The sequence below is a fragment of the Lepidochelys kempii genome, chromosome 9 (assembly GCF_965140265.1).
Source record: "Lepidochelys kempii isolate rLepKem1 chromosome 9, rLepKem1.hap2, whole genome shotgun sequence".
In the NCBI taxonomy this organism is placed as follows: Eukaryota; Metazoa; Chordata; order Testudines; family Cheloniidae; genus Lepidochelys; species Lepidochelys kempii.
Genome location: NC_133264.1, coordinates 24,284,870 through 24,298,882, shown reverse-complemented (window position 1 = coordinate 24,298,882; position 14,013 = coordinate 24,284,870). Strand labels below are relative to the sequence as shown.

The window sequence follows — 14,013 nt, the reverse complement described above, 5'->3', positions numbered from 1 at the left end:
TTGACCTATAAACAGTTATTGTGTGGAAAATACAAACTATTGTTTTGTGAGAGTGCAACTTAAAGGTTAAATGTAGGCATCATTCAGTCAGTGATCTGGCCATTGCATTGCATGGCCATGTGACAAACTCCTATCTGAAACAGGGTTGTGAGTTGATGTTAAACATCGTAGTGGCTCATTCACCTCAAGTAATCAATAAATGTTACTGAACAATGTTTTGTTCAATCATCACAAATAAATTCAGTCTTTCCTTATTTAATAGTGCTGTGAGCACTTAAAGCATTTTGTAAATTAAAACGGTCTTTACTTTCATGTGACCGTTCATAGAAATTGATATCTGGATGAATTCATTGGCAAGTTAGTTTTCTGTCCTAGAAAATTCACATGTAAGGTTGGTAAACATAGAAAAATTGAAGAAGGTTTTTTAAAAAACAACAACTGTTTTTCCTCTCAGTGGTTTGGAACAGAATGTTTAAAATTGTGATTTTTTTTAACATTTCATTTTTATCCTGATTTCATAGTGAAAGATATGGGCCAAGATTTTTTAAAGTGGGTGCCTAAAGTTTGGCTCCTGACTCAGTGTTTAGGCACCTAAATAAGTGGCTTGATTTTCAAAACTGTTCAGTACTCAGCACCACTTCAGTGGGAGTTAGACAACATTATTATATTTTTTCATAATTCTCCTCAACGAAGTTACTACGTTTATCTCTCCATCCAATAGAGAGATAGCGATATATGCATATTTGTGCGTGTATGTATATTTGCAGAGAGAAAGAGTTCATAATAGTGGTGTGGTATAAGAGTGTTATCGGCATGAATTTGGAACATCTGCATTACTCATGAGTAGCAAAGCTGTGAAGTCCTGATGCAAAGGCCATTTAAATCAATTATAGACTTTCTGTTGAGTTCAATGGGCCTTGATCAGGCCAGGGGTGAGTTAGTCAGATCATCCCAACCTAGTTTAAATCAAACTTCTTATCATACCATATCATAATGGATTATCTATATGCCATATGTTATAGAAAAACTATTTCAGGAAAGTTTTAGTTGATTTTTAGAATTTGTATTGGTACTATTTCTTTTTATTTGTTTTTTTAATCCCTCAGTTTGCAAAGCTAGCTATCTTAGTAACCGTGAAACCACTTGTACACTGTTCAGAGGGATTCTAACAATAGCCTAAAATAGCCTTTTCTGTGACATAAGTACCACAGTTTTAAATTATTTTATCTTGGGATAAGAAATGATTCCATGGTCCTTTTGGGGAAGCTGGAAATTTCCCTTTTCTAAGGAAATAATGTTCTCATTTCTCAGTGAATGGAGTTGAGGTAATGGAGCTTACGGTTGTAATATTTCTAAGTATAGAAAAGATGTTACTGGTCCAAGACTGAATCTTGCTTATCCAGACCTCAGATGGCTGTAATTTTAGGGAGAAATTCTATATGCCTGGGAGGAGGACACGTTTCTCTGGCAGGTGTTTTCCTTTCCTTTTTTTAATGGCAGTTGTTTGAAGCTACTCAGAGGTTTAGAGGGTTACAATAAGATCTGGGAAGGTTGATTAATGGACAGGCAAAGATGAGGTTAGATTCTCAGAGCTGCATGACAAATCCATAAATTGCATGGCTCTGCAGTTTGTCCAATGGATAGCATCTCCACATATGTGGCATGTGTGTGTGTAATATGTGTTATGGAGGCTTAGGAAGAGTTGTGCTGAGAAATGCACCTTGGCTATGTCTACACTAGGGAGTTGTACAAAAAAAAATGCCTAATAATGGAAGACCTAGTGTAGACCTTACAGGCTTAGCTAACAAAGTGTGTAAGGTAATATCTTTTATTGGACCAACTTCTGTTGGTGAGAGAGACATGCTTTTGAGCCACACGGAGCTCTTCTTCAGGTCACATGGCTACAGCTACATTGCAAATGCAACCATGGGAATTTTTTCTGGGGTTCCCATCAGTAGGAAATTTTTGTAAAATTCCCTGTGTAGACATGGATTTAAAGCAGGACTAAGTTCTGTCTGTTTCATACTTTAATGATTGATAGGGGGTCTCCAGATCTGGCCCAGGAACTTGTCATGGGACAACTGAATTTTTCATGGAAGTTTTTTAGTAAGAGATATACTAACATTTTCAGCCATATTTAAAATGCTGCTATATGTCTTAACTGAAACTGAAGCAACAACCTTCAGGCAGCCCTACGCACTCCCATCCCTGCTCTCTCTTCCTTTTGTCTCCCCAAAGGGGATGAGTGGGAATGTGAAAGGCAGGGAGTGCATGGTTATGTGAGGATTCGGAATGTGAATGGGAGGGTTGGCCTAGCAGAGAGCCCAGTGTCTCAGTACTGAGGCATCAGCACACCGAGGGCTGCTAGATATTGCTTCCTCATGTCTTAGGGGAATCCTTGTTGCATCAGTGCCTCAAAACAGAGGTAGTTGACTCCCCTCCCAGGCATTCCTCCACACATCCCACTCATTTGCCACTGAGACTCCTTTCCCCATCTCACACACATACCTGTTTTTCTCCCCTTAATTCCTACCTTGGTTCACCTTCAACAGCACCAAAGGTGAGTGAAAATGTAGAGGGAGACTGGGGGTGAGTGGGGATGGTAGGAGAGCAGGGATGTGGGTAGAGGATCATATCCAGGAAGAGTACTGTGGGAGGACATGGAAAGGAGCAAGGCTGTGATTGAGGACCATAGGGAGAAACTGAGCTGTGTACAGGGAGCCATGAGGAAGGAGTGCATTACTGTGTGGAGCAAGTACTCTTGGAAGACTTTGGACCTTTGTAACATGGCACAGGGACAAAAATGATCAACACAGAGAGCTGTCAGAGTTGATATAGATTTCTTACTTTAAAAAATCCCTCAGACAAAACCATTGAATAGTTAAGGTTTCTCTAGTGCACATACCATTAACCAACCACAAAAAACAGGAAATTGCTAGTTAAATCTTACCCAGCCCTTGCAACCTACAACCATGATTTTACCCTCTTCACATTTTCTCACCCACAACATAAACCCTTCCTCCCTTCAGCTCCATCCAAAGCATTCAACCTTAACTCCCACCACAAACATCAGCTGTTGAAAAAATACATCACTACACCTTAGATCACCCAAATAGTACCACTATAAACAGTGACTTCCCAGAATAATAAACAATACTACAAACATTTCAATTTCAAAAACAGAAAACATCCAACAAAACACACTTAAACATAACCATCACCTAAACATTTTTATCATACTGCTTACTTCAACACAAAATATCGTTCCTAGCCACTCCATATGGTCAGAGTTAAAAGCTGTATTATTTGTGTGGAGGTTGAGGGAGGGAGGCACGTGCATTGCAAGTGAGGTAATGTGGAGAAGGAGAAATTGTGGTTGTTGCTTGTAAGGGCTGGGTAAGGACTTACCTAGCGATTTCCTGGCTTTTTTGGAGTCATTTTGGTGATACAAGCACTTGAAAACCAGTTAAGGTTGCTCAAAAAAGCTGTTTATTTGAAGAAATATAGTATGTAATGTAAATTTATTTATTTTATGAAGACACTGAACTTGTCTGACTCTGATTCTCTGATTCTAATTTCTCTCCTATAAGGTTTTTATCCATATCTACAGCCATTCAGTTGTTAATCTTTTGGCCATTGAGCTTTGAGCCTACTTTTTGAGTGGTACATATTTTTCCCAGCCATGCATATATATTTATAGTGTAGCTTGTTGGTAGTTTCAAGACTTCTTTAATCAGAATTATACATATGAAATATTTAAAAAACCAAGATTGAGTCCTTTTTAGATAAGCATATTCCTCATGTTTAGTGTGGGCCTCGATATCATGAAAGCAACCCAAAACTTTAAAATTCTGATGAACTGTTGAGCTTGGTGATTTTACTGTTGACTATGATGACATATAAGGCTATGATAGCTTAGATCAAGGATATACTGTATAATGTGGGTGACTATTGATTTTTTTTTCTGTTCCTTAATAACAGAAGCCTTGTGCACTAGAAGAGAAATAATTTAGTTGTCCATCAGAAAGCCTGGTAATCTGAAAGCCTTTCTCTTCAATTGCCTTAACATTAAGCGATTCTCAATGTCAACAATCTTCCCTGCTAAGAGAACCTTTAAATAGTAATAATATTTAGAGTTATGGGGCCTAATTGAATCCAATCCTCATTGAAGCCAATGAAAAGACGCCAAATGACTTCAATGGGAGCTGCATCAAGTCCATAATATTGTACATGTCCAGAAGCTATATGAACATTAATTAATGAATCCTCACAACAACCCTATGAGGCAAATAGTAATATCTCAGTTTTGTAGAGTGCAAAGCTAGGTCCCAAATGTTGTGACCTACTGAAGGTAATACAAGTATTGCAGAGTTAGCATTCAAAATCAGGAGTTTGTCTGTCACATTTCTTAGGGCTGTGCTCAGTTCCCTAAGACGCAAATGAATTGAGCTGCTAATAAAATTTCAATGCACCAGTGCCCCTTTTGTGCTATCTTTTCTAGAGAAGCTGGGATAATTAAAAAATAGTACTATATAAATGACTTCTGTGTGCATTTTAATAAGGAAACCTAATGTGTTTAATTTACTTTGTCCTATAATTTGTTAAGATGAATTGGGTTTCTTCTGTTGGCTAGTCTTCATGTCTGACTCAGTTTGGAATATGTTTGCTCTGTTGTGTGGTATATATTTGTTCTGTGTTTGTTTGGCACTTTTGCTGAGCAAATTTAAAGTTTATTTCCTAACTGAAGTATGGAGAAGTTAGTGTGAATATAATTTAAAATGCGATTGCTTTCCTCCGTTGAGTTGGCTGTGTGTTTACTTCTCCATTCCAAAGACAGTGTTTTTCTCTCTCTTCTACTTCAGGGCTCAGTCTGTTTACTTCACTCTGTGGAAGGATTTTGTTGGTTAATCCTTACTCTTGTACTGAACACTGTGTTGTAATGTAAGTCAGTCTATCATCAGGCCTTTGATACGTATGTGCAGTATAGGGAAATACAGTAAAAAGGTAGCAAGTCAGGAATCTTTTAAAAGTTAATTTAGTGCTCTTGAAAGTTGCCAAGTTGCACTGGAAACTGAAGTCCCCTTTAAGTACAAACTTCCACTCAGTCCTCCAAATTATTTTCTGCCCTAAACCCTGTTCTGAAAGATCGCCTTTTACAACTGAGAGGATGGTAAAGTCTCTGTGACCATTCAATCCTTCATCTCTCTGGTTGTACTGTCAATACTGGTTGCCAGTTGTGGTGGTGAATAGTGATTTCTGTGATGTTGATATCAATACACTAGGAACCCAGAGCCACAGGCTGTCAGGAGCAGAGACAAGCAGCTGCACAGGTATGGCCACACCATGTGTGGAGGAGAGGGAAGGTGAGACCCAGCTGGCATTTCTCTCTCCCTCCACCCACCTTCTCAGACCCAGAACTGTTTAGGAGAGAGCCTCCAAGGACCCTTTGTTCCAAGCAGCCTACCCTACCTGTGTAAATACAGGGAAGAGAAAGAAATTGTAGCCATAGATTCAAGTCAGCAGGAGCAGAGACTAAGAGCTGCAGCAGGGATCTTTGAATGCTGATAGCATACATCATCATCATCATACCACTTTCTGCAGTTTTTGCTTTGGACATTCTTTCCTCTCTGTTAATTGGCTATTCATTCCAACTCTCTCCTTTCCTCTCCACATTCTCTTCAGTGCAGCCTCAATTCACCTGCTCTCCACAATCCCCTCTTTGTCTCCTTCTCTTTCCTTCCATGATCACTCTTAACCTCTCTCTTAATTTCCCTGTGGCTGTTGGCCTATCCCCTGAGCCAACGAAGGAGTGATACCATGCCCAGAGTCTGGTTCAGGCCCTTTTCTCAGGACTTCAGCTTTATTTCTTCCACAGTAAATGAGTACAGCCCAGCGATCATCCCTTCCCCCAAACCTAGGGTCTTCTGCAGAAGACCTATCTACTTCCTATGGATTTCCACTTTGGAGGCCACTTGCCTGGGAGTCATACCCTGCTCTAGGGCCTCCTACAAGAGCCAAACTGAATCTTGACCCAGGGGCTTCTTTCCAGAGCCAGCCTACTCCTTGCAATGCTCTACCCCAACTGAGACACTTGCTGGCTTTTATAATCACCTGATCCCTAGCTGTGAGGCAGCTGATCCCAACTCCCCATAAAGGGACAGCCACCTGTGAAAGTCACTTGCCCCTTTCTTTGTCTTTCTGTTTACTTAATACCCTTTCAACAAAAGCCGCCCCCCCCCCACACAAATAGCAAAAAACAACAAAAAATAGTATTGTGGAAGTAAAATGGCATTTGCAGACCATCCTATTGTTCATTCTGATTACATGTTATATTCCTTTCCTCTGATCCTTTGTCTGTCTTGCCTATTTAGATCATAAGCTGTTTGGGTCAGGGACAGTCTCTTACTCCATTTGTACAATGCCAGGCAATGGGGCTCAAATCTTGGCTGGGGCCTCTTAGTACTACTATAATAATTAATTAATAGCTAGGAACCAGAGTGAGACCGCTAGTTTGTTTCACATAGGCTCCCACTTACAAATCTTAAATTAGAAATCTTAAACTTAAGGATTACTCAAACTGGGGCTGACAGTAGTTACTAAGGATCATCCACCAACTGGGGATACACAGAGGGCATTGCAAACATTCATACCTTAGTTCTTGTTTAAGTCCCTGATTCCAGCAAAACACACATTCCATTAAATTTACAATGATTTAACAGGACTACTCGTGCGCTTAAAGTTACACGTGTGCTTCACTGGTAGGCCTGTTTGAGACAGGATTAAAAATGTGTGTGTATACGTTCAGTATATATGATATATCTATTCAAAGATGTACAGAGAGCATGACAATACCACAGTTTAATAAATCTCCCTGTAGGGAAATTTTTCATGGTATTCAACTAAAATAAAAAGCGTGAAACAGTTAACAAATGAAGTCCAAATCATTTAATGAGTAAAGGCTTTGATTTCTTGGGGCTAATGTATACTTTATGAATTGTTATATTTTAGGATGAAATCAAAGGAAGTTGACATCTGTCAAAGTGAACTTCAAAAGCTGGAGTATGAAAATGGAATGTCTAAATCCAGGTTTATTACAGAATTGTTTTTATTTTATATACAAATGATGAGAAAGATCAAATTATTTTTATTATTTTAATATTCCTCATTTTTTAATCACAGATCTTTTGGTACTTGTAACTTTTATTTTTTCTGATTGTATTTGAATGATCATTCTAGTTAACTTCACAAAGATGTTCTTCGGCCTTCTTTTTCCTTTATTTTTTGTCTTTGTGTAATATTCTCTTTTACAAGCAAAAATCTCAGGATATCTTTTATCTATAAAGAAAAATGCATCAGCTGTGATATTTTGGTGATTTATTATTAATTATTATTATTATTATTATTTATTTAGACTTACTAAAGATCTAAAAGAAAAAGAAGAGTCTTTGCTAGTTTGCCAACAAGTATGCAAACGTTTACAGGAAGAAGTGGCAGAGAAAGAAAGGCAAGAAGAAGATCTAAAAAAAAGAACCAGTTGCTCAGAGAGTGAACTGGAAACAATTAAAGCTCTTCTTAGACAGAGAGAGGAAGAAGTAGTAATGCTGAAACAAGAAAGGTAATCAGAAATGACTCACCATGCATACTTTTGCATAGCTTGATTTTTGCCTAGATTTTCTTTCTGAGGATATCTTGAAATAAAAAGTCCCCTAAAAGTCAAATCTTCAGACTTCCTTACTTTTATCAAAAAAGTAAAATCATTATAACCCCATGTGTAGTATGTGCCTAATGTAAAGCGCATGCTACAATATCTATCAGAAAACAGCATAATGAATTTTTAAAACAAAAAACGTGTAGTAGTTACTGATATTCACATTTATTACAGTTTAAATTAAAGAGCCCCTTTAGTTTAGAAGCAACTGAAAAAACAAGATGTTATCAAAGCATTGCAGTTTTATCAGTCTTGTTTCTGTGATGGGATAAGGACCTTTCTATATATTGTTTGTAAGTAATGCTGACTTTTTGTCATGGCAAAAAATGAGAAAAGTCATGAGTTTGTTATAGCAAAAATCTAAAGAGTCATAACATTAGTTAAAAAAGGAAGAACCGCACCATACAATATTTTAATTAAAGCTATGTTTGTATTCCATTACAATGGCGTAATAGTTTAAAAGTATATAAAGATAGCAGAATATCCAGCTACATGTGAATTTAGATATGTTCTATAAAACACTGGCTAGTATATCTTGTTTTGATTAATAATGTTACACATTCCTAAATTATTTAGTTGTACAGATTTTCTTTAATCTCTAAATACAGTAAATTTTTATACCAACAGTTGGAATGTGCTCCAGAAGCCTAATTAATGGATAACAAGAGCATTAAAATTGCCATACTGGATAATGTAGCCTAATGGCTGGTATCAGATGCTTCAAAGAAAGGAGTAAGAAATACTACAGAGGGCAGTTATGCAATCACCTGCCCACAGAGAAAATTTCTTCCTTAGAAGAATGAGAGTTAGCCTTCCAACGATCTAGGCTTTTTTATTGTAATTCTGAATATTTGTGTTGTCTAGATCAGTGGTTCCCAAACTTGTTCTGCTGCTTGTGCAGGGAAAGCCTCTGGCGGGCCGGGCCGGTTTGTTTACCTGTCAAGTCCACAGCCGCTTCCAGCAGCGCCCATTAGCCTGGAGCAGCAAACCACAGCCACTGGGAGCCACAATTGGCCGAACCTGTGGATGCAGCCGGTAAACAAACTGGCCCGGCCAGCCAGGGGCTTTCCCTGCACAAGCGGCAGAACAAGTTTGGGAACCACAGGTCTAGACAAATAGCCAATCCTTTTGAATCCTACTAAGCTATTGGCCTCAGTAATACCTGTAGCAATGAGTTCCACTGGCTAATAGAGTTATATATGTAATTTGAGAATGATCATCACTTGTTACTGAGGAAAAAATCCTCTAAAAGTTGTAGGGGGGTTTTGTCACTAAGTTCTGGGCATGGCAAACATTCCACTTTGTTATACTTTGTAATGTTATTCTTCATACCCCTGAGTCTCAGTCCATCCTGCAAAGTCAGAAGCCTTCACTACCATATTTACTGAAATAGTAAGCTTTGGTTAAACGTTTGGGCATGTGCATGCCTAAAGGGCTACAGGTATGAATAAGAATTATAGTGTAATCTTTCTGTTTTGATGCCGGTCTCTTAGTTAAATCATTACAAAATTAAATAATAAAAATAAAAAAAAAATCCATACCTATTTCCCTGAATTCGCCATCCTCTTTGACAAGCCTTCGAAAAGTAGCTTCCAAACAGCAAAAAAGGTGATAATCCCTTTCATTGGCCAAAAAATACTGCATTTTGAAAGTGTTATCTATGTGGAATAATGCTGCACTCTCATCCGGTGTACTGATAAATTTCAGAGTAACAGCCGTGTTAGTCTGTATTCGCAAAAAGAAAAGGAGTACTTGTGGCACCTTAGAGACTAACCAATTTATTAGAGCATAAGCTTTCGTGAGCTACAGCTCACTTCATCAGATGCATATCGTGGAAACTGCAGCAGACTTTATATATACACAGAGAATATGAAACAATACCTCCTCCCACCCCACTGTCCTGCTGGTAATAGCTTATCTAAAGTGATCATCAGGTGGGCCATTTCCAGCACAAATCCAGGTTTTCTCACCCTCCACCCCCCCACACAAATTCACTCTCCTGCTGGTGATAGCCCATCCAAAGTGACAACTCTCTACACAATGTGCATGACAATCAAGTTGGGCTATTTCCTGCACAAATCCAGGTTTTCTCACATCCCCCCCACCCCCATACACACACAAACTCACTCTCCTGCTGGTAATAGCTCATCCAAACTGACTACTCTTCAAGTTTAAATCCAAGGTAAACCAGAACATCTGAGGGGGGGGGTAGGAAAAAACAAGAGGAAACAGGCTACCTTGCATAATGACTTAGCCACTCCCAGTCTATTACCAGCAGGAGAGTGAGTTTGTGTGTGTATGGGGGTGGGGGGGGTGTGAGAAAACCTGGATTTGTGCAGGAAATAGCCCAACTTGATTGTCATGCACATTGTGTAGAGAGTTGTCACTTTGGATGGGCTATCACCAGCAGGAGAGTGAATTTGTGTGGGGGGGTGGAGGGTGAGAAAACCTGGATTTGTGCTGGAAATGGCCCACCTGATGATCACTTTAGATAAGCTATTACCAGCAGGACAGTGGGGTGGGAGGAGGTATTGTTTCATATTCTCTGTGTATATATAAAGTCTGCTGCAGTTTCCACGATATGCATCTGATGAAGTGAGCTGTAGCTCACGAAAGCTTATGCTCTAATAAATTGGTTAGTCTCTATGGTGCCACAAGTACTCCTTTTCTTTGTACTGATAAAGAGACTCTACTTGCAAAAGAGGCACTTTGAAAGCAGCAGTTGAAGCAGCATTTAGTCATATACATTTTGACATTGCTAGCAGCTAAACATCTCCAGATCTTTTTTTGGGTTGCACACTTTGTTGCTTCTGTAGCCGCAGCTGTATGTTCAGCAGCCCCTCCCTACATACACATACCACTGTGGTCTGAACTCTGTTGATTTTGGTAGAAATCAGGCTTTTCCAGTTTTCCAATTTTCACCAAACTCAAAAGGATTCTTTTGGGGGGTGAGGGGTATGGCTGAAGTGGGGGGAGTGAGGGGTGTAACTGAGCGAGGGTCTGGCCAGAATGGGGATGAGAGGCCCTGGCTGGGGAGCTGGCCAGGGTTGGAGGGCAAAGGTCCCAGCTGAGGGGAGGCTGGCTAGAATGGCATGAGGGGCCCACTAACCGTCACCCTAAACCCTAATCCTGAGGTGTATCCAAAGTGACTGCTCCCCTGCCACAGGCCTCTGGGAGGTCACTGCCTCACCTCTGTATCCTGAGTGACCAAATGGTGATTTGGGAGGAAATCTGGCTCTTCTGGTTGTCCTGTTTTCATCAGAATCAATAAGGTTCTGCCCACTGATACCTAGAACATTCCCTGGAATTTTGGATTTGATCAGATGTGGTTTTCAAAAGTTACGCCATTAAAGACAAAAAGAAAAGGAGTACTTGTGGCACCTTAGAGACTAACCAATTTATTTGAGCACGAGCTTTCGTGAGCTGTCTCACGAAAGCTCGTGCTCAAATAAATTGGTTAGTCTCTAAGGTGCCACAAGTACTCCTTTTCTTTTTGCGAATACAGACTAACACGGCTGTTACTCTGAAACCTGCCATTAAAGACAGACATAGAAATGCCATTGAGTAGAGTGGAGCCTCTCTTCACTCAGCAATCTTGTCTTCTTCATAATCCTGTTTTAAAGTCATAGAACCTGAACCTTCAGTTCAAACTCAGACAAAACTCCTATTGAACTTAGTTGTAGTTAACCCAAATTAGGTTTTCGGGGTCAGGGTCCCAGAGCATTTTAAGCTTTCCAATACTTTAAATTGTTTGCATTAATATACCAGCTATAACAATGCTGGCAAATATCTATAATACATGCATTTTTATAGGACCTCATCCAATGCCTGCTGAAGTCAGTAGAAAACCTCCTACTGACTTGAGTGGGATTTGAATTGGGCCTAGAGCATCTTTCATCCAAGGACCTCAAACATGAATTAAGCTTTCCATCACTCCTATGAATTAAGTAGGCCCCAATTTTCAGAAGTGGCTTTTAATTTTGTGTGAATATTCTTTTGAGTGCCCAATTTTAGAATTTTCAGATACCAAGTAGTACAATAATACAGCTATTCTCCACCTCAATTTAGCCCTGATTCAGGAAAGCATCCCAATTCAGAACAACACTTAAGCACATGCTTAAAATTAAGCACACTCTAAAGTGAAGCCATCAATAGGGAGGACTTAAACATGGGTTTAAGTGCTTTCTTGAATTAGGGTCTTTGAGCAATAGGTGTTCAGCATATTGAAAGATCAGTTCCAAGGTGACTAAAGATGGACTCCCAAAAATTGAGACACAGAATTATAAGCCACTTTTGAAAAACTGGTCAACGCTAGGAACAGATTCAGTTTTCCACAGTAAGTGTGATTAATCACTGGAACACACTACCAAGAAAAGTGGTGGATTCTCCATCTCTTGGTGTCTTCAGATCAAGATTGGATGCTTTTCTGGAAAATATGCTTTAGCCAAACACAAATTATTAGGCTCAGTATAGTGGTAACTGCGTGAAAGGTAATGGCCTGAGACAGTGGTTCTCGACCAGGGGTATGTGTACCCCTGGGAGTACGCAGAGGTCTTCTAGGGCAGTGGTTCTCAAAGCCGGTCCGCCGCTTGTTCAGGGAAAGCCCCTGGCACGCCGGAGCGGTTTATTTACCTGCCGCGTCCCCAGGTTCAGCCAACTGTGGCTCCCTCTGGCTGCGGTTCGCCACTTCAGGCCAATGGGGCCTGCGGGAAGTGGCACAGGCCAAGGGACGTCGTTCTCAGCAGCCAAGGATCTGATGGCACTCCCAGTACTGCTGACCCAGGTGGGGCAAGATCCGGCATTGGCGAGTATGTTGAGCAGAAAGGAGCATGTTGCCCTGAGCTCCATTCAAGCACCAGGTCTTTCAGTTACCGACCAGAGGAAAACCGACCCTGCTGATGTTGGCGAAGGTTTCCCCACTCTGGCACCATTCCCTGGATTCTCAGCACCGGCCGGTGGAAGTGAGGCGTACCACCCCCCAGGGGTCCGCAGGCCAACTTTTCATTGGAGTTGGAGGTGGATGCAGCCAAAGGGCCAGTATCAGAACCCAGCTTATGTTCCATCATATCCTGGTGCAGTTGCCCCTCTAGGCAACCAGTGGGCAGTGGCCTATGCAGGTCCAATGGCCTTTTTGGAATCTGTGGGGTTACCCCCCTACTAGGACTACCTTTCCGCTGCTCAAACTTAGTGGCTTCCGAGAGAAGGGACCCTCCACCACTCCATCTGGCACCCAACTCGGACTCCGGTACTGATTCTCAGGATTTGGGGCTACATGATGTGATTGGTGCAGAAGAAGAGGAGGAAGGCGTCCTGCCAGTGCACACTTCCTCCTCCTCCTCCCCAGATGAAGTTGTGTCAGGTTTGAGTGGATGGGGGACCTCGGAGTGACTTTAGAGCTCACCAGGAGCTATTGGAAAGGGTAGCTTCTAACCTAGGGCTGGAAATGGAGATGCTCAAAGAATCCTACCACAGCATGATCGACATCTTGGCTGTAGAGCCCCCATCAAAGGTGGCCATACCCTCAATGAGGCTGTTATGGCTCCTGTCAGATCCCTATGGCAGACCCTGTCCTCTTTGCCACCTACTTCAAAAAGAGCATAGGGAAAGTACTTTGTTCCCTCCAACAGGTATAAGTACCTATATTCCCATCCTCTCCTCCCTCCCCTGGGTCCCTTCTGGTCGCAACGGCCAACGAAAGAGACGGGCAAGGGCTGCAGGTTGCAACCCCCAGGTCAAAGGACTCAAAGAAGCTGGACTTGTTTGGTAGAAAGATTTATTCTGCTGGTGGATTACAGCTCCACATCTCCAACCAGCAGGCCTTGCTTGGGCAGTACGATTATAACATCTGGGACTCCATGTCTAAATTCAAGGACTAACTGCCCCAAGAATCCAGACAGGAATTCTCCGCTCTGGTGGAGGAAGGAAAGACTATAGCCAGGGTCTCCCTTCCAGGCTTCCCTGGATGCAGCTGACACGGCTGCTAGAATGATGAGCGGTCTTCATGCGAAGGTGCTCTTGGCTCCAATCCTCAGGCCTACCACCTGAGGTTTAGCAGACCATTCAGGATCTTCCATTTGAGGGACTTCCTTCTTTTTGGAACAGATGACGAAAAATTCCATGGCCTGAAGGATTCTAGGACCATCCTCATGTCCTTAGGCCTCTTTGCCCCAGCAGTTTCAAGGAAGAACTTCAGACCTCAACAACTGGTCTGCTTCTTGGTTCCTCCACTGCGCCAAGACTTGTTTAAGAAACAAAGCAGGGGTTGTAAGTGCAGGCAACTGCCCTCTTCCACCTCAGTCCCACTA

General features: G+C 41.3%; 1 protein-coding gene across 4 annotated transcripts in view; it reads left to right on the top strand.

The window, feature by feature from the left end:
- The window catches only part of LEKR1 (leucine, glutamate and lysine rich 1), a 185,287-nt gene that overhangs the window by 139,325 nt on the left and 31,949 nt on the right, over positions 1-14,013 (top strand). For all 4 annotated transcript variants that reach the window (XM_073359605.1, XM_073359602.1, XM_073359604.1 and 1 more), the window contains 2 exons: positions 7,009-7,086; positions 7,412-7,615. In XM_073359605.1, coding sequence (XP_073215706.1) covers positions 7,009-7,086; positions 7,412-7,615 — 282 coding nt within the window. The remainder of the gene's footprint in view (positions 1-7,008; positions 7,087-7,411; positions 7,616-14,013) is intronic.